Source organism: Ochotona princeps, chromosome 22 (genome assembly GCF_030435755.1).
Source record: "Ochotona princeps isolate mOchPri1 chromosome 22, mOchPri1.hap1, whole genome shotgun sequence".
NCBI classification, from domain to species: Eukaryota; Metazoa; Chordata; class Mammalia; order Lagomorpha; family Ochotonidae; genus Ochotona; species Ochotona princeps.
Window position 1 is genome coordinate 15,105,413 of NC_080853.1, and position 20,830 is coordinate 15,126,242.

Sequence of the window (20,830 nt, forward strand, 5' to 3'; positions counted from 1 at the left end):
GAAAAATCTTCCATCTACTAGTTCACTCCTCAAGTGGCCACAACGGCTGGAGCTGAGCCGATCCAAAGCCTGGAGCCAGGAGCTAGTTCTGGGTCTCCCATGTGGGTTGCAGGGTCCTAAGGCTTTGGGCCATCCTCTACTGCTTTCCCAGGCCACAAGCAGGAAGCTGGATGGGAAATTGAGCAGCTGGGACACAAATTGCTGCTCATATGGGACCCTGGCACGTGCAAGACAAGGTCTTTAGCTACTAGGCTCAGTGCCATGCCCTGGAGTGACTTTTTTAACACTTGTGGCATATACTCTGTTCTTGGTGAGCTGTTCTTTTAGACCACGGCTGGACTACGGTACGATGGTCCAGACATCAAATCAGGCCCACTGCACATTTGTAAAAAGTTTTATTGGAACACAGCCATTCTCCACTCATTTACTGACTGATGGCTGTTTGCTATTGTTTGTTACTGTCTACATGGACCTAAAATGTGTACCATCTTGTCCTTTACTGAAAAGCCATCTGGGCTTGTGGTTTTGACCGTAAGCTTGATGAAGGCAGAGACCATGTGTTTCCCCGTTCACTCTTTGAGCCCATGCACCTGCCTCAGCATCATGCCCAGAGACAAATCAGTACAGGAAGATAAGGGTAGTGCCATCTAGAGGCTGGTCTTGCTCCATCTCCATCAATATTACCCACTCGGTGGCAGGATGAGCCTTTGAACCCATGTCCGTCTGGGTCTTGTTCCCTTCATGATATCAAATGATTTGTATGACTAGGCTGTTCTACGTATTTAATGTTGAATAGGATGGGCTGCATGGGGATTGACCAGTGCTCACACAATTTCCTTCATGGAAGTTGATTCTAGAGGCAGATGAGGCCTGAGCCAGGCTGAGCTCAGGTACTAAGAGAAAGCAGGGGTGTGGAAAGGAGAAGGAGGACAGCAATGTGGAATGTGTCCCATGGCCGTCAGGTCTGTCTTCAGTTGTCATGAGTTCTTTGGTGACCTTGTCCATGGGAGAAGAGGCGGAGTGTCCTCAGCCCGCAAGGTCAGAAGCAGGTCCGTCTGTGGTATCGTCCATTCCTCTGGCCTAATTAATGTTGGCTGCTAAGAGCAAGAAGTTCTAGAGAGAAGGTAAAAAGAACAGACAACAGTCATTTGCTGACCCATGCAGGAGCTCCTGTGAGGAGCTCCTTGACCTGGAGAGGCTAGTTCTCCCTGGAGCAGAAACCAAGCCTTTTCCCTTGCAGGCACTTTGCCTCTCAGCCGCCCGCCCTAGGAGTTCATCTGAATTTTCCAAGTTACCAGCACCCACACATGTCACTTTTTCTCTAATATGTTATTCTTGCAGGAGAACTGAGACACCCTTGGGTGCTGCCTGGGTCTAATCCCCTCACACAATGCATCGAGGACATTGTATGGTGTTACCTTGGAGTAAGAGTATACTGTGGACAGGGAGGGCATTGGCAAATGAGAACTGCAGGATTTACATCAGGAAGTCCATACTGTCTCTGCCCTCTGGCCCGAGCTGAGTTCCTTCCTCTGTCCATTTTTCTCCAAGATCATCCTTTGCTGTTGTGGGTGGGAGGGCTGGCCAGGGACCCACCGCTGAAGATTCTGTGTTTGTCCAGGTAGTCCTTCATCATTCCAGAAGTAGGGCATCTCATCTGACCCTCTGCACCCCCACCTGCAGTGAAGGCAAGTGCCTCACAAATGCCCAACCAGTGTATCTGAATGGAGTGACTAAGTTTTGAGCTATTTTATGTAGAGCCCCCTTGCCCATGCTGCAGATGGGAGTGGGCTCCCTCTAGGGTATACCAGTCCCTGAGGCAGCCTTCCAGCAGGTCTTAGAGCCCCTCCTTCAGACCCCACTTCTCACTGACCTTGTGAATTTGCAACTCCAGACTGCTGATGAAGGTGTTGTTTGGAAGAGGGAGAGAGAAGCCCTCCTGAAGTTTTGCTGGAAGGAAAAGAGCAGAAAAAGAGAGGTGAGCTGGGCAAAGAAGATAGGAGGTGTGGCTCTGCTTTAGGAAATGCAGCGTCTTCAGCAGACCCACCTGGACAGCTGCTTATCCTGTTAGTCCATTCGAGGACCCTGGCTCCCTCATGTTTATCCAGGACACATCCCTAAGGACCATTACCTGTCTGCCCTGCTTTCTATTTTCCAGAGAACTTCTGTTATTATCTCTTGGTCATGAAGGTAGATGGTGGAGCTGGCACTGTGGTGTGGTGGGTTAAGCCACTGCCTACAATGCTGACATCTCATATGGGTGTCAGTTCGAGTCGTGGCTGCTCCACTTCCCGTCTAGTTCCTTGTTGATGTGCCTGGAAAGCAGTGAAAGATGGCCCAAGTGTTGGGGTTTCTGTACCCATGTGGGAGACCTGGATGAAGCTTTTAGCTACTGGCTTCTGCCTGACTTGGCTCTGGCTGTTGTAGCCATTTGGGGAGTGAACCAACACATGGATGATATCTCTCTCTGTATCCCCCTCGCAGGTAACTCTTTTCAGATAGGTAAATATAAAACAAAAAATAAAACAAAGCAAAACAAAACAAATGGTGAGGTCAGCTGGAGAGGACCCTCTAGGGCAGGAGGCCTGTTGACTCTCAGGCAGCCACCATTGCAAATGTTCTTCAACCAAGGTCACTCAGCAAAGTTATATCACCTGACCCATACGCCTGGGTGCCAAGTGCAGATGGTACTGCCTGGAATGGTCCTACTCCCTTGGTCTGGCACCATTACTGTTGAGATTCAGCTTAGCCCTCACCTCCAGCTTCACCTCCAACTTCAGGATCTCCTCCCAGTTCCCACAGCTCTCTGTGGTTGGTACTCTCATGGCAGTTATCACACTGAGGTCACTGCCTCCTCCACAAGGTGTGAACTCCCCAGGGCAGGGCTCAGGGATTATCAGACTCCCAGGCACCAAAGAACAGAGGCAACCCCTTGTCAAGTGAGCGAATGGATGAATGAATAAATGCATGGTGAGTCCTGCAGCAAGGAGGGAGAATAGGCTTCCCTCTTGCAGGCCAGCCAGGAGCAGCTCCTCTTACCATTGAGAGAGGGTAATACGACCTTGAATACAAAGTGGTTGATGATGACTTCTATCAACTTTACCTGGTGAGACAAGGCATGAGTTCAAGTGAGAGTCAAGGGAGGAGCATCTGTCTCCACTCTGGAGACATCTGTCCTATTGAAAATAGGTGTTGGGCATGACCATGGCCACTGCAGAAAAGCACATCCCCAGATCTCTGTTACTCTGTGAGAGCATGCAAACTCATTTCACAGGGCAACAAGACCTGAACTGTCAGGAACCTGTTTAGTGGTTGTGTGACTATTTTAGCATGTTGTTGGCAAAATATTAGCATGCTTGATTACAGTATGCTTCCCCAAAACCTGTTGGAAGGGCTGAACTCTGCATTATTTCACATAAATTCTCATATCTTAAACCCATCATTAATTCTCCAAGGGCTGGGAGAGAACTGTGCAGCTGGGCCACTCCCATTCCAATAGTGAACATGTATTGCAGACTTACTATGTGAGAGACATTTTGTCAAAGTTTCTTAATCAGCAGGTAGATGCAATTGTTATTCCTGTTTTACAGCCAAAGAAACTGAGGCTCAGAAAGGTAAGCGACTCGTCCACCATCACACAGCCAACAGGTGGCAGAGAAGGTGTCTTACTCCACAGTTCATGCCTTTCACATCCACATCCTTTTACCCTGATACCCTCACAGTGACTTTCACCCATGGCTAAGTTTCAGATGTTGGTACCCATTTCCTGTGAGCCTGTGGGCAGTTTCTTAGACCTAATCATATTTCCCGAAACCCCAAAAACCCTGCTTGGGGAAGAGATCCAAAAGATGTTGCAAGAAAGTGACTCACGCAGCAGTAACTGACACTGGAGTGCTTCAGCTCGAGCTTCAGATTACTGTGTGGACAGAGACAAACACAGGTCAGTGTCGTCACCCAGGGCACTGCGTAGTGCTGGTGGGCAGGGCCCATGGCCTCGCGCCTGGTACCCAGGATCCACTCTGCAGTGGGTGACTTGTAAGTCTTCTAGCATTGATAGTGATGGAAGATGCATCATTGGTGTTGGTGAGATTTAAATAACTCACAGGAATTATAATAAATCAGGAGGACTACAAAAAAAAATGTATGTGCCCTCTGTCTCTGATTATATAATTTTTTTAAGGCTGGAAGGAAATGAAACTATAAATAGAACTATCAGGCTTTTTCATTAGTGGGTATTTTGTTGGCTGTTACTGGTAATGTAGTACTTGCAATACATTGTTATTTTAGAAATGAGCAACTGTGCAATGAACATGTATGATTTTTGAAACAGAAGCATGCAATGAGCATAAAATAGGTCCATTTCAATGGGGTCAGGGCATTCAGTCGGCAGAAGCCTCTCACCCTGAGGCCAGGAAGTTCCTCCGAGGAGCCCACTGCACCTGCAGCTCAGCAGAGAGGACTTCCTGGTGGATGCCAACCCCAAGAAGGTGCTGTAGTCTCTGCTACCCAAAGCCCAGCTCATTGGATACACACCTGCTTACTGACTTTGTGTCTGAGCAGTGGCACAAGAGGGAGAGGCTGGGATACCTTGACCTGTTATTCATGACCTTCCTCACTTTGTGATGTGTACAGTTAATTTTTTATGCTTTGAGATGTGAAATCCTTACAAGCACAGCTTTAGGCTCCACCCCCACCCCTACTAGGTAGTCCTGCTTAAATCTCTATTTGTAGAAATTTTGGCTTCTCCACTGATGCCTGAGATTAGGGAGGTTAGCTCAGAGCCATAGGACCCCAAAGGCAACCTTTGTCTTTCTCAGCTTCCAGCTTTCTCCCTGGGGTGTGGTTAAGTTGCCTAGCCCAGACAGCACTGGTGTAGGTAATTTCCCAGCTCCGAAGGTCCCTGGGGCCAGGGTCACCCCAGCTCTATCACTGGACCAGACTGGAGTCTGGAATGGCTATTGGGAAGTCCCCTTCCCACCCACATTCCTCCCCCAATCCCTGGTCTCTTACCTTCCTGAGGCCACGGAACCAAAGATTCTGCCTGATCTCACACTGATGGTGGCAGAAATGTTGGCTTTCTGGAAAAACAAAAGCCCATTGAGGCATCCTATTGGCTCCTGAGCCAGGGCACAAAACTCCAGCAATGGATGCCCCAGATGCTACGGACATGTGGACCCTGAGGGCAAAGAGCAGCTGGCCAAGACTCTGGAAAGAGGGTTGGGCAGACAGGGGGCAGCTCCGCAGCTGACATAAAACAACAACAACAACAAAAAAACGAGCTGGGCCCGGCGGCGTGGCCTAGTCTAGTGGCTAAAGTCCTCGCCTTGAACGCGCCGGGATCCCATATGGGTGCCGGTTCTAATCCCAGCAGCTCCACTTCCCATCCAGCTCCCTGCTTGTGGCCTGGGAAAGCAGTTGAGGATGGCCCAAAGCCTTGGGACCCTGCATCTACATGGGAGACCTGGAAGAGGCTCCTGGCTCCTGGCTTTGGATCTCGCAGCACCGGCCATTGCATTCACTTGGGGAGTGAATCATCGGACGGAAGATCTTCCTCTCTGTCTCTCCTCCTGTCTGTATATCTGACTTTGTAATAACAATAAATCTGGAAAAAAAAAAAAAAAAACGAGCTGAAGCTCCAACTGAAAACAAGGAACATCGAACAGGGAGGGAAATGTTCAGGCTGCAAGCACAATGAAAACTTGGAGAAGGCCACAAAGGGGCCTTTGTGGAATGCCCGAACACTGGAGAAATTTAGGGATGCCACCAATTGGTCCCTGTCTTTAAGAGTGAGGACTGTTTGATCAAACGGCGATTGCCTTGGGTTCCTCGTCTATAATGGTCAGCTGTTCTACCTGAGGGACTGCCATGGTGGCACAGTAAGCCAATCTTTTGCCTGCAGTGCTGTCATCCCTTGTGGGCACCGGTTCGAGTCCCAGATGCTCCATTTCTGATCCAAGTCCCTGCTAATAGCCTGGAAAAGCAGCAGAGGATGGTCCAAATCCTTGGACCCCTGCTCCTATGTGAGAGACTCAGAAGAAACTCTTGCCTCCCAACTTTGGATCAGCCCAACTCTGGCCATTGTGATCATTTGGAGAGTGAACCAGTGATGAACTCTCTTTCTCCCCATCTCTGTATGACTCTTTCAACTGAAATAAATAAATAAATAACTTGCAATAGGTAAAGAAATAAATTTCCCTCTCAATAATACTTTATTTGTGTCTTAAAATTTTTGATAATGTTGAAAACGTTCCCCACTGAAGACCATTATGCCCAGTGAAATAAGCCAGACCCAAAAGGACAAATATATGTTTTCTGTAACGTAAAATAGGCTTTATGCAGAGAGCCAAGTGCCTCATGGGAGCAAGTAGGCTTCAACACCCATCACCCGTTCAGCTGTGTGGACCCTGTCTGTTAGCAGGGAGGGGCTCCCTTGCACGGTCAGCCAGCCCCTAGATGCCCTGGTCAGAATCGGACTCACCGCCATAAGATGCAAGAGTGGCCTGCGGGCAGAGGAGTTGCTCTGGAGGGCAGAGATTCGGATGTCCATCACTGGCATGAAGGTCACGTTCCCAGGGGTGAACGTCAGTAATGGCTGTGATTCCGGTGATGCCTCAAACTCTACCTCCATATCAGGAAACAACCTGGCCAACTGGAGACAGGGGAACACCCAGGAGAGCAAATATCACAGAATGGAAACAGTTGTCTTTTCTAGAATCCATTTCTTTGGGGTAGCTGTCATGATCAGAGAAGGTAACTTGATGGAATGTCTGGTGAGCAAGACACCAGGTGGACAAGTACAGATGGCAGTAGGTGGCCACCATATTGCCTCTGTGAGGGCCAGTGTGTGGACTGGTGGGCTTGTTTGGGCTTGGTGTTGAATTGTTTATCTTGAGAGAGAGGAGGCCCAGTGCTCTGCTCCACTCTACCCTTTCCACTTATCAACCATGCTTCCACCTAAATGTCCTATATGGGTGATGACTGGCTTAGCTGCAAATTGGCATGTCCAAGCAACCCCTGCTGGCATCCTGGAATGGTTTTTGTGTGTTGTTGGTTAAGTGTTTTCATCTCCCATATGATTCCTCCAGAAATCCAATGAGGCAGATAGTAATGTCAACCTTGTCGGACAAATAAGGAAACAGATCTAGCAGGCTGATTCCAAAGCTAAAAAATAGCTGACCTGGAACTCAAACCCAGCAAGTTTCAACCCAGATCCTGTGTGTTTGCATTGCACACTCAGATAATGATTAGCATTGGTAGAATGATTACTTTAACAGCTGTTATTTTTACCCATGGTTCCACCAGTGATTTGTCCACACACAATTCACTGACATGCAATATAATCTCTTGGTCAGGCCTAGGTCAACAGAATTACCCTGTCTTCTGAAACAAGTGGGCAGTGGTCTTACCGGTGGAAACAGTCTCTGGAGTAAGTTGGTTTGCAGGGAAATTGGGGAGTCAGTGGGGACTTGCAGCAGCAGCCGTAGGAAGTTACTCGAGAGGCAGGAAACCATAGCAGTTAGGCTTGTAGAGTTTGAGATCAGACAGCTTAAGTTCAAGTTTTGCTTCCACCATTTTCTAGCTGACTGGCTTGTAAGGTTTGTTAAGTTAGTCACCTGTAAAGTGGGGATTATAACAGCACTTATCTTTTTTTTTTTTAAGATTCATTATTCCTAAGTATTGGAAAGGAAATTTTACAGAGAGAAGGGGATATAGAGAGAAAGATCTTCCAGCTGCTGAGCAGGTTTAAGGAAGGCTGATGACCCTTGCCTTCCTAAGTCCATATCTCCCCACCGTTCATGCTGAGGCTACCTGGGAGCATTGCAGAGGAGGGAGAGCTGGGGACTTGTTAGACAGCTGCCAAGTGTCTTGGTGATCCATCCAGGTGACAGCCAGCGTTCACTTAGCACAGTAGCATAAGCAGGAGCCAGGAGCTTCCTCTAGGCCTCCCATGTGGGTGTGAGGGCCCAAGGACTTGGGGCATCCTCCACTGCTTTCCCAGGCACATTAGCAGGGAGCCGAATTGAAGGGAGCAGCTGTGACTTGAACCAGTGCCAATATAGAATGCTGGCACTATAGGCTATACTTTACCCACTAATCCACAGTCCTGGTTCCATAAAGGTATCTTTAATTCAATTTCCCATGAACTTTTCAGTATATCCTTTGATTTACTGTACTTTTTTCTATACATAAATACCAAGGATGAAGTTGAATTTGCAAGTTAGGTCCAGTAAGAAATTAACAGCAATAAATAATATTAAGGGGCCAGCACTGTGGTGGCACAGTGGTTTGCAATGCCAGCATCTCATGTTGGAGTACCAAAGTCTTTGTCCCGGCTGCCTCACTTCTAATATGGCTTCCTGTTAATATGTCTGGGAAAGCAGGAGGTGATTGTTCAATCACTTGGAATCCTGCCACTCCCATGGGAGACCACAATGGAGTTCCTGGCTCCTGACTTCAGCCTGGCCCAACCCTGGCTGTTGTGGCTATTTGGTAACTTTAACAATACTCTATAATCAACATCTGGATGTGTCTTGAAGGAGTCAAGACAAACGCTATTATTTTTAGACTGATGTTGGTGATGGAGAGGAGGAAACGCGCAGATATGGGAAGACAACTGTGTTCGAGCCACATACACAAATGATAGGAAAACTCAGGCACATTGAATCCATGTCTGATGGGCTCGAGTTTCTTCGGCTCTACAGCTCTTTGAAGTCCCTCCTGGGATCCCCACCATCCTTTCCTCCTTACCTGGTTGTTTTGGATGATGATGCGTGTACGCCCAGCCTTTTGGTAGACGTGGCTGGCTGTGTTGAACATGTATTGAGACATGGCGAAATAGAACATATGGTCGTGTCGCTGGGGCAGCCTGATGGCTGGGGCAACAAATGGGACTGGGATGCGTTGTCTTAGGCTGAAGAATTCACCCTGGAGACAGAGCATGTATTAGCCACCCACAGTTCCTATTGGAAAGAGGGTGGCAAGCCAAATCTTTGCCAGGAGGGAGGTCTCTTGGCCTGAGTGATGGCCAAGAGGCTGTTCACCCTCCAGAATGTGGGCCCAAGGGTGTTGAAAGAAAGAAAAGGAGAGACACAGAGATCTTCCATCTGCTGGTTCACTCCTGAAATGGCTACAGTGGCTAGAACTCAGCCAATCTGAATTCAGGAGCCAGGAGCTTCTTCTGGATCTCACACACGGGTGCAGGTGCCCAAGAACTTGGACCATCCTCTATTGTTTTCCCAGGCCATAGGAGGGAGCTGGATGGGAACTGGAGCAGCAAGGGCATGAGCCAGCACACATATGGGATGCTGGCACCACAGGTGGAGGCTCAACCTGCTAGGCCATGGCACGGGGTTCCCTCTAGGTCTTGACAGTTGCTCAAAATCCTGTTGGAGCATCACCTCTGTAGCGGCAGCCATGTCCTGAACCTTCTGTGGTCCAGGGCCCAGGGGAAAAGTGGAAAAACAAGGACATTTGTCCTTGACTGCCCAGGTTTAATCTTGGATCTTACTAGCTCTGGGCCCTGGAGGAAAATCAGTGACTAGAAGGGCATGAGGCTGTTGGTACCTGCTCCTTAGAGCTAGTATGGGATATCAGTAAGTTACATTTGTATAAACTGAGAACTAGCGCAGGCTAAGGAATATGTACATGCTCCTTAAATAAGACCAGTGCAGTTGCAATTGAGGTGCTCCCACAACTGGCTCTGCCCACAAGGGAGTCATGGAATTAACAGTGAGACTGAAGAGGAGACTTCCCTAAGTCTGGGAAAGCACACATTGACTCCCTGGATGTTCTGCAGGCCAGAAGCCTAAACAAGGTATCCTTAGGCTTACACTCCTTCTAGAAGCTTTCCAGATAGAACGTGTTCTCTTCCCATCTTCTAGTGGCCACCTGCATTCTTTGACCTGGGATCCTGTTGCCTCGTTCTCTGCTCCCCTGCCTTCCTCTTCTAGGGGCTTCTGTGATTTCACTTAGCCCAGCTAGACACACCAGGGTCATCTCTCCACATCATCTCTTGGTCTCAGCTACAGAGGCCCTTTGGTAAAGGTTATCGATTCTGGGGAGATTAGGGCACAGACAATTTAGGGATCCACTGTGAGGTCTCCCGTCAGGGTAAAGCACGTAATAGTGCCTCCTTACGCATGTACCATGCACCAAGCACTCGTTAAAGCCTCTACACACATCACCCCACTTCATCTCTACACAACCAGGTTATTTTGATCTCAATTTATTTGAAAGGAAATTATTTAAGAAACAGAGAGACAGAGGGAGATAGAGGTAGAGGGATCTTCCATCCCCAGATGCCTGCAGCAGCCAAGGCTGGACCAAGGGCAAACCAGAAGGCAGAGGCTGCCTTCGGGCTTCCGCGCTGGTGGGTGTTGCCTTCTCAGGTGCATCATCAAGAAGCCAGATTGGGAGTGGAGGAGTTGGGACTTAAACCAGTGCTCCGAAATAGGATTCGGAATTGCACGCAGTGAGCTAACCTCTTGCTCCGCAATGCTAACTTGGAGCACCAACTCAGAGAGCCTGAGTTCTCTCACAAGTTCCCCCAACATGAGTTTCTGAGCCACAATTCAAGTTCAGATTTCTGGACTTCAGGCAAATCACGTTGGTTCACAGACCCAACACTGGGTCTTGATCTGCAGTGTCCTTGTCCCCACAGTCCCTTACCTTGAAGGATGTGTCCAGGCCTTCAGCAGTCACCTGCGGAGCTCCTACCAAGCTGTAGTCAATACCAGCAAACTGATCAATCACCGTGGTGACTGTGAAACAGAGAAAAAAAGTAGTCTTTGCTATAGTGCAGCCAAGCACAGTTGTGCAGCAGTTGGTGCACTATCCAATTCCAGAATGTTCCATTCACACAAATGATGACAACCTTTGGAGAATAAAAATGGGGCTGGGACTCTTCCTGGTTTTGCAAACCTCTGAGCACCCCATGCTCCGAGCAGCCTCAGGGCACCACCCTTGATCTCCTCCCTCCCTGGCCTCCAGAGAAGAGAGGCAGGGTCCTTTCCAACCCTGTGAGATAGGGAACACTCAGGGAAAGTTCTCCCAGGGTACCCCAGAGTTTGCCCAGTGCTATGGCTTTCTGAGAGGGGTGGGAGCTCCAAACCTGGCAGAGTGCGGAGGTATGGTTCCAGGTAGGAGCCTGCCAACTTCCTGATCTCTTTGCAGACCTGCCGAAAGTGGGGGAGAACACCATGTGAATCCTGCCTCCTCTTGTCTACTGGTGAGGCCCCTGCCCCCCCCCCCCGTCACCCCTCCCAGGCACCACCTGTGTGCTACCCCTCCAAGCCTGTAGGGATATATTGGGGGTAGTGTGGGCTGTGTGGTGAGAAGCACAAGGAACTATTAGTACCCAGCCCTTGGCCACTGAGCAAATTGGGATAACCTGTGACACAGGCAGGCCCAGCTTCAGTCTATTTTGGGTTTTTGTTGAAACCCACCTTGAAAATGGATGATGATTGGGTTGGCACTGCATCGATCCAGTGTGCCGGCAGCCAAAGTGGCAAGAAATACCGGACACACATGCATCATTAGAGAGCACAGGACAAAGCCCAGGCCCTCCCAGGAGCCAGGAGCCAGGAGACCATTGCCAGCCTCATCATGTCCTCTTCCTGCTGAACTCACAGGCTCCATGGGCTTGGAGAGTGCCATGAGGCAGTGTGGCCACCAAAGGGCCTAATAATAGAGTCAGAGGAGAGTTCCGTCTTTAGGGCAGGGTTGGAGTCAGCCACCTGCTTCCACCTGGGGAAGCTGTGGAGTTCCAAGCTGGGGAGATCCCAGAAGGCCCTGTTCCACTGTTTCCTGCCCTCAGCAATTCCTGCATCATCTCCATGGCTTAACCTTTCTCATATTTCAATGTGTCCTATTAATAGTCCTTTCTCCCAAGTTTTTTTTTTAAGTACACATTTTGAATAAATATACAGAAACAAAAACTTGGTGACACCTTTGGCCTAAATAGGATCTAAAGAGGAGTATGCCTACACAGCCTTGAAGAAGCACACACTGTTGAAGTCTGGCTAGATCCTACTGCCTAGTTACATAATGCCTCCTTGATGTTGAAACAAACAACAAAACGTGTGTTCAGGATACACTGGCCACAGTCTGAGACTTTCCCTTAACATGTGAGGAAAGAAGGAGAACCAGCAAAAGGAATTACTTGTTCATTCTGTCATTCTGCATAATTTAACACCAAGGCTTCACATGACTTAAAATCAACTCTCTGCCTGTAAGAAGCTTTGTTCTAACACAAATTCCAGGCCAGCCAAAGGCCAGGGGGCAGGCCTACCTAGCCCTTCTGGGAACACCAAGTAAGGACGGTGCCCTCCTGGGGGGTGGGGAGTAGAAAGAGCAGCTCTCACAGGACTTGGAATGCTGTTCACTGTCCACTGTGGGGCTTCATCCATCCTGCCTCAGACCCCTCAGCCAGAGGACCTCCTTCTACTGAGAACTGCCCACTCACAGCCCCCACGAGACTGAAGTGCCTTCAGCCTGTCCACTTCCTTAACAGAAGTGAGAGACAGCAGAGGCCACCCCCCACTGCTCTTCTCCATATGGCGCTTTTTTTTTTTTTTTTGGCAGAGGGAGGTCTTGTTTAGGAAATAATTTGTTGGGCTGACACATGTGGCTTAGCAGACAAAGTTGTCACCTGTGACATCAGCATCCTGCATGACTGGTGGTTCAGGTCCTGGTTGTTTTGTTTCTTCTAATTCAGCTCCCTGCTAATACACCCAGGAAAGCAGTGGAAGATGGCCCAGCTGCTTTTGGGATCCTGCCACTTATGTGGGAGACCCAGATGGAGTTCCAGGCTCCTGGTGTCTGCCTGATCTAGCCATGGACATTGATTGTAGCCATTTAAGGAGTGAACAAGTGGATGGAAGATTCTCTCTCTCTCTCTCTCTCTCTCTCTCCCCCCTGTTCTTGTGTAGCTCTGCCTTTCAAGTAAATAAATCAATTTTGAAAGAAAAAATAGGATCCCAGCATTGTGGTGTGAGTAAAGGTGCCACTCGCAACACGCCGGCATCCCCTATGGGCACTGGTTCGTGACCCACTTACTCCACTTTTGATCTAGCTCCCTGATAATGACCTGGAAAAAGTAGCAGAGGATGCTCCAAGTGCATGGGCCTCTGTCACCCTCATGTAAGACCTGTGTGAAACTCCTGGCTTTGGCCTGGCTGAGCCCTGGCCATTGTGGCCACTTTGAAAGTAAATCAGCAAATAGAAGATTCCCTCTCTCCCTGTAACCTTGACTTTCAAATAAATAAATACATCTTTAAAAAAATTTAAAAAGAGAATAATCTTCCTAAACTCAGCAAAATGCCACAACTTTTCTCCTGAAAACTTGTAAAATTTGTTTCAACATTTAAATTCCCAGACAAACTGGGCTTAACTTTGGTGTGTGTGGTGTGAGGGAGGGATCCAAAGTAATTTCTCCCCAAGACTCATGTTTTGCTAATATTCATTGTAATTAGTAATTGGATAACCAAACACCATCCTGCCAGTAGAACATATGTGCTCATACCTTGCCTTGGGAAAGCCTGTGAGTTTGCCTTGGCACCGCACAATGCACTTAAGACAAAAGATGGTTTCCAACATCAGCTACACATGTGCCAGTACCTGGGCAAACTACAGCCCACTTATCCTTGTACTCACCTCTTGTTCCAAGAGACTTTTGATACCATGTTCAATTTTTTCATGGAAGAGATTGAAAATCCAGCTGGAGAAGAGAGTCAAGGGACACTTTATGATTTAACTGAGATTTCCAACAGCAACGACCCACGGACCTAAACTTTTCCCATTCTGCTCCAACAAAAGGGACTCTGCCAATCAGATTTAATCCATGAGAGGTAACCCAGCCTGATGTTGTACATCTGAGCGGGTCACCTCTCCAGCATCCCTTTCCTTCCTTTAAATCCACTTCTTCCCCATTTCATTGGGGCTAGCCCCACCCCTACCCTTAGGTTGAAGGAGGGCACTAGACTGGCTCAACCAATCCGAATCCATATTGATCTTTGGTCCAAAGATGAACACACAGTCCAACACAAGCAAATGAGAGCTTTCCCCATGGCTCTTGCAGGTGCTGTGGGAAAGGATGGTCTCACTTGCTGACAAGCACTGAGGCTAAGGGAGCTTGGAGGTACTGGGGACCATCTCTGCCACTCTAGAGTGGTGGGTCCCACTTGAGGATCAAGCAAACCGAGGAAAGAGCAGATTCGGGAGAGAGAGATGTCTGATGATGTTAACCAAATACAGGTCACACCTTCGGCTCTGTCTCCTGGGCCTCCCAATTACATTTGAGCCAGCTATGCCCGCCCTCCCTTCCTTCCTTCCTTTCTTGCCCCCCCCTTTTTTTTCTTTCTTTTCATAAACTTTTTTTATTATTAATTTCATTGCATTATGTGACACATTTTTTTTATGCACTGGGATTCCCCCCGCCCCTCCTCAAGCCCTCCCCCCCACGGTGGATTGCTCCACCTTGTTGCATTTCCATAGTTCAAATTCAGTTGAGATTCTTTCATTGGAGGTTTTGACCAAGCATAAAGTCCAACATCTTATTGTCCTGGTAAGTTCAATAGTTTCTTGGTGAGACCATCTCTGGTCAGAAGGTAGAGGCAGCAGAGTATCATCCCAATCAAGTAAAAACCCCAACATAATATTTACAACCATTTACAACATTATGGCATTAATTGACATGGTATTGATTAACCAATACGTTACTAGGGAAATTCTTCTCCCCCCCTTTTTAAGATTTATTTATTTTTATTGGAAAGGTAGATTTATATAGAGAAAAATCTTCCACCTGCTGATTCACTTCCCAAATGGTTACAATGGCCAGAACTGACTTGATCAGAAGCCAGGAACCAGGAGCTTCCTTCAGGTCTCCCATGTGGGTACAGGGTCCCAAGGCTTGAGGCCATCCTCAACTGCTTTCCCAGCCCACAAGCAGGGAGCTGGAAGGGAAGTGGAGCAGCCAGGAGAGAACTTTAGCCACTAGACTTCTGCGCCAGGCCCTTTTTCTTTTTCTTTCTTCTCTCTCTCTCTCTTCTTTTCTTTTCTTTTCTTTTTCTTTCTTTTTTTTTTTTTTTTTTTTTTTGCACTTGAAAGGCAGACTTGCAGAAAAAGAGAAGGAGAGAATGAAAGAGAGATCCAGCATTCACTGATTTTATTTCCCCAAATGGTGCAAGAGCTGTAACTGGGCCATACTAGATCCTGGAGCTCCCTCTGGGTCTCCCATGTGGGTTCAGGGGCCCAAACACTGAAGCCATCCTCTGCTGCCTTTCCAGGCTTGTTAGCAGAGAGTGAGTCAGAAGTGGAGCAGTCAGGACTTGAACTAGCACTCATGCTAGGCCAGCCTCACAAGCCACAAGCCACTTTGCCACAGTGCCAGCTCCAAGTCCATGCTTCATACTTCTGCATTTGAATTGGATCTGTGTAATTTGAGACTTAAAGGAGGTTAATGAGTTCAGACATCAAACGTCTTGAGGACTGTTAAGGAAGGGGGCAAGCATGTCCCAGGAAAGACAGGAGCAGATGTGAATCAACTTCTGCAAAGTATGCCCCATGCCGTTCCCAAGAGAAGCGCCAGTTAAAGATCCCCTTCACCCTGGTGGGAGGCTACTATTGTAACACATCAGTTTAATGCTAGTGTGGACAAGCACGTACTTTTATGCATGACCAGTGGGATGGAGGTAACAGGTCCCCTTGGAGGATAATTTGTGATCACATATTAAGACTACAAAAAACAGGGCCCGGTGCGATACTCCAGCAGGTTAAGTCTTAGCATTGCATGCTCCAGGATCCCATATGAGCACCGGTTCTAATCCCAGCTGCTTCTATTCCCATCCAGCTCCCTGCTTGTGGCCTGGGAAAGCAGTCAAGGATGGCCCAAAACCTTGGGATCCTGCACCCACATGGTAAACCCAAAAGAGGCTCCCGGTTCCTGGCTTCGGATTGGCTCAGCTCCAACCATTGCAGTCGCTTGGGAAGTGAACCATTGGATGGAAAATGTTCCTCTCTGTCTCTTCTTCTCTCTGTATATCTGACTTTCCAATAAAAATAAGTAAAAAAAAAAAAAAGACCACAAAACAGATTTACACATTATCTAGTAATTTCATAATAATTTATCCTATGATTTATTTGCACAGGTGCAAGATGATATTCTACTCAAGATTATCTTTTACAGGCGTTGTTTGGAACAGCACAACACTAGTGGACTACCCTTCCCCAGCTAAAATTCTATTAAGTGAGGACTAATCATATATACTTCTATCGCTGTATCTTTATTATCTAAAATAGGGGCGCTTATTTTCCTCTTAAAATATTAATGTATTCAAAAGGCAGAGTGACAGAGACAGACAAAATCCACTAGCCAGCTTGTCTGGCAGATGAGCGGTTAGTCAATCACTGCCCTCGGGGAGCCCGTGATAGGTGACCTGGGTGAGCTACATCTCCTGCAAGTGCATGTGACTGACTGCTTACCTTAAGCTTCCAGAGATGTCAATGCTGACATGGCCAATGGAGTTGCTGCACTGGGCCACGGAGGCAGTGGGCCGTCCAGCCTGGTCCTTGCCCAAGCTCAGAGAAGCAGAGATGGAGATGTCCATCCTCAGATCAAAGGTCCCCTTGAGGGTGCTGGTTGGGAGATAGGAGAAAATTGTTTATCTTCTGAGTCTCCACCAGGAAAAAGAGGACAAATATGCAGACCTGGTTTGCGTCCCAGGGCTCCACTAGCTAGCTGTGTGTTTGAGTTTCAACTCATCATTGATGAGAACAGCCAGCGTTCACTGAGTGTTTGCTGTGTTTGTTTTTTTTTAAATCTTCAGCTATGCCTTTGAGGTGAGCTGTTATTAGCCTTATTTCACAAATACTAAAACTGAGGCTTAGGGACCAGACATTTAAAAATCCAGGAATGGGGTCTGGTGCGGTAACCTAAAGTCCTCTCCTTGCACGCACAGGGATCTCATATGGGTGCCGGTTCTAATCTCGGCTGCTCCACTTTCCATCCAGCTCCCTACTTGTGGCCTGGAAAAGCATTCGAGGATGGCCCAAAGCCTTGGGACCCTGCAACCGCGTGAGAGACCCAGAAAAGATCTGGGCTCCTGGCTTCGGATCGGCACAACACCTGCCGTTGAAGTCACTTGGGTAATGAATCACCGGACAGAAGATCTTCCTCTCTGTCTCTCCTCCTCTCTGTATGTATCTGACTTTGCAATAAAAAAAAAAGGAATCCAGGATTGGGGTGCAGGGATTAAGCTGTTCCTTGGGAGGCCATATTTAAGTTCCGGGGTTTAAGTCCCAGCTCCACTTGTGAGTCCAGCTTCCAGCTAAGATGTACCATTAGAAGCAACAGGTGATGCCCCAAATGCTTGAGTCCCTGCCACCCACATGGGCGACCTGATAGAGTTCCTGGCTTCAACCTGGTCCACCCTTGGCTATGATAAGCATTTGGGGGAGTGAGTAAACTGATGGAAGATACCTCTGTCTCTCTATTTTCAAATAAACAAAATCCAGAAAGGGAAATCTAGGTGGGAGGCAGGCCCTGCCCAGGGTTGGAATCAGTGCTACTCACATGAACTCCTTCTCCACCTTCCAGCTCCCCCCGGCCTGTAGGAAGTTGTTGGACAGAGAGACTCCCACATCATGCTCCGGAAGGAGATCCAGTCCTGAGTCCCCGAGTCTGAAGTGATGGATCTTTAGGCTGGGGTTTAGGGAGGAACGCAGAGTGTGAAACAGAAAAATCAGGTGCCTGACTCCTCGGAGTCTCTCCAGCATTTACTGCTCTTCCCAGGGTATTGACCTGACTCTCAGAGTGCTGTGTGATCATCTCTTCCATGTCTTTCAAGCTTGGTTCAGGCCCCACCTCCTCCAGGAAGCTTCCCTGAGCTCTTCCAGACCAAAGACCTTCCTCTGTCCTTGGATACCCATCCCTCTTAGCTGCTGCTGTCAGGCCTGTTCATGTGACCAAGGACCTGTATCTTATGAGCTGCCCTTACATTGTGTGTCTTGTTTCTCTTGGGGCCCAGGTTCCTCCGGGAAGGAGCTGCACCCAGTCATCCCCAAAACTTCAAAGAACAATGAAAAGCTTACAGTTTTAATTCAGACTACCCACTGATAACTCACAGGCCATGTCAGACCTACAAATATATATATATTTTCCTACAGTGTAAAATTTTAAAGCAGTTACCTACATTTATAAACTGAGACATTGCGTACAAACGATATCAACAACTGGTTTTCTGACTTTCCTTGGAAAAAAAAAAAGGGAATGTTCTTTTCCTGTTAGCCTCCATCAGTTGTCCTTGGCCTTCAAGTGGGGCAGGTGCTGTTTGGATTAGCACCTCGCTTGCCGCTTGCTGATTTGCTCTCAAATCCCTGCCTTGGCCTTCCCTTCCCAGATCTAAATGGATGGACTGACCTGTGCAAACTATACACGTGCAGACCCCCTTGGCACCTGCCTTTTAGTTGGGCTGGATGGCAAGATGGGAACGGCAATGGTCTTTTTTCTCTATCTGTTAGGGTTGTCCGTGGCTGTGGTTATATTTCCACGATGGGGCCGGCTCCCACAAGACAACCCCTCTAGGACTCCAGTCTGCAGGAGTGACCTAAGGACTAGTGAATGGCCTCCAGGGATCTTCCTGTCATCCCAATGGTTCAGGACACACCTCGCCTCTTCCAGAAGCCTCACAAAGAGGGCCACGGTCACCATCACTGTCCCTAATCCACCTGCTGATTCTGTGTTTATCCCTGTCCTCCCTGAGCCTGGGCTCCCACCCTTTCTTCTTCACTGTCCCTGGGATGGAGAAAGACAATCTCTCACCGGTGAAGCTCATAGCTCACACTTCCAAACCAACCAGCCTTGTAGCTTCCCAAGAAATCAGGCAACCTGAGGTTGGACAGCTGCTTGTTCAGGATGGTTACTCCATACTGGCAGGCTGTGGAGAAATACAAGGGCTTTGAGTGAGTGCATTTGATAGGAGTTGGCCTGAAGTAGCAGCTGGGTGGCCCAGCTTTGGAGTATCATTGGCCTGCATTTGAGAGCAAGATGTACCTCTTACAACTGATGCAGTCCCAGACAAGACCCTCAGGTTCCTTGAGCCTTGGATCTCTCATTTGCAGAGTGGTTGTGACACCAGCCACACTCTGAGAACTGAACTGGATCAGACATTCCAAGTGCCAGGCCAACGACAAATCAGGCTTATTCATTCAACAAAATCTTGCAAGTAGTGATAGAAAATGGGGAGGGGAAGTGAGGAAGAGCTTTTGAAGCACTATTCACTACACTGGGATCAAACCTGAGGAGTTTTTATTATTATTATTATTATTATTTTTTCTGTTGCTATATGTTGGCAATACAAATTCTCAGACCCTTCCCAGCCAGTCTTAGGTGGTACCCTGGGATCCATATTTTCAATTGTGTTGCAGAAATTCTAACATGGGGGAAAATACTGATCTAGTTTTACGCTTACCCTCCAATATCCAAGATGGTGAGACTCAAGTTGAGAGGGGGACATAACCCAAATTCGTAAGTCAGCCGGAGCCGAACCCTCGTCCAGATTTCCTTGTCCTTGTTATTACACTTTTCTGGATATCAGGAGGGAAGGCCAAATCCCCTTACCGTATTCCAGGCCTTTTCTGGAGACCCTGGCCACAAAGCCAGGATTAGAAGTCCCTTCGCCAAACCTGGAGACCCCTGCCAGCAGCCACAGCACCACTATCACAGGGTATAGTCTGGCCATCATCCTGTCTCCAGCTCTTCCTGGGGCAGCAGTGGGTCAGAGCCTCTTGGTGGGAGCCGCCCTGACTGAAGGTGGCGTCAGACAATCGCCTACTTATAGAGCCAGGAGCCAGATGAGGAACTGAGCCAGCCTGGGGCCTGAGGGTGGTGGGGAAAGTTGAGGACTTTGGAGCAGCCTCATTTCCAGCAACTTGAGATGGGGAGAAGATTGCTTGTGAAACCATTTGAGATTCATTTTTGGCTGAGAGTAGCAGAAATAGTACTGTGTTTCCCATCTCTTCCTCTTCCCAGCTGCTGCGGGTACTGCCCAGAGAACCTACCCCTACAACACTGTTGGCTATTGAATGCGCCCATTTACCACCGCTTATCTATGGATTGAAGTCTCAATGCCCTGCCAGGCTGCCAAGGTCATCACAACTTGGCTACCATGGGCCTCTCCAACCGGATCTTCTACATTGGCTTTGCTGAAATTCACAATTCTCCATTCACCTCTTTAAAGACCATCTCAAGTAAGATCAAACATGAAAGAGGGAGGTATACCACAGCTCTGGGATCCACACACTGGCTGGTTTTTTTCCTCTTGCCTTTGTTGTTGTTTTAATCAACAGCTTTTAGTTATTAAAATATTTATGTATTTGATAGCGCTCTGATTAGGGACCTTGGAGGCAGAAGCAACAGCTTACCCTGTGAGTCTGATCCCTTAACCAACTGTATTGGGTTATGATTTGTATGTGATTAAATTTTTGCATTTTTAAGGGCATAGTGCAAAGTCTTGATGTATGGACCACACCATAATCAAGATACAGAACATTGCATAATTCTAAGTGATTCTTGGTGCTCAATTCTGGTTAATCTCCTTTTTCATCTTCTACCCAAGAAAACTGTGAGGTTTGGAGATGAATGAGAGAAAGGTTTTTAGCTCAGGAAAAGAGTTTTATTTAGTTACAGGAGAGAGTCTGATGGACTGCTCCCTGGCAAGAGGCAGTCCAGGGCCACTTCCACATGGTGGGGTGAGCGTGTGAGGGAAATGGCTGCCCTGGGTATACAACACTGGGCTTTTATACATCTTAGGCGTGGGGGATGGGAAAAGGTGGC

General features: G+C 48.0%; 1 protein-coding gene across 1 annotated transcript; it reads right to left on the minus strand.

The window, feature by feature from the left end:
- Positions 1 to 768: 768 nt before the first annotated feature.
- Positions 769 to 19,925, minus strand: LOC101535206 (lipopolysaccharide-binding protein-like). Its single transcript, XM_058679423.1, has 15 exons — positions 19,616 to 19,925; positions 18,818 to 18,932; positions 17,570 to 17,698; positions 16,480 to 16,632; positions 13,654 to 13,717; positions 11,111 to 11,174; positions 10,669 to 10,760; positions 8,749 to 8,925; positions 7,407 to 7,613; positions 6,479 to 6,649; positions 5,011 to 5,078; positions 3,871 to 3,916; positions 3,040 to 3,103; positions 1,874 to 1,950; positions 769 to 1,113 (listed from the first exon to the last, which is right to left on the minus strand). The coding sequence occupies exons 1-15, from the start codon at positions 19,737 to 19,739 to the stop codon at positions 1,081 to 1,083; spliced, it is 1,584 nt and encodes a 527-aa protein (XP_058535406.1). The 5' UTR covers positions 19,740 to 19,925; the 3' UTR covers positions 769 to 1,080.
- Between the last annotated feature and the right edge of the window lie 905 nt (positions 19,926 to 20,830).

Bases quoted from the DNA above. Each gene is read 5' to 3' on its own strand.
- LOC101535206 (XM_058679423.1), bottom strand. From the start codon at position 19,739: ATGATGGCCAGACTATACCCTGTGATAGTGGTGCTGTGGCTGCTGGCA. The intron at 18,933-19,615 runs GTAAGGGGATTT...ATTTCTCCACAG, and splicing joins CAGAAAAGGCCTGGAATACG to CCTGCCAGTATGGAGTAACC. The intron at 11,175-13,653 runs GTGAGTACAAGG...CACTTTCGGCAG, and splicing joins AAAGTCTCTTGGAACAAGAG to GTCTGCAAAGAGATCAGGAA.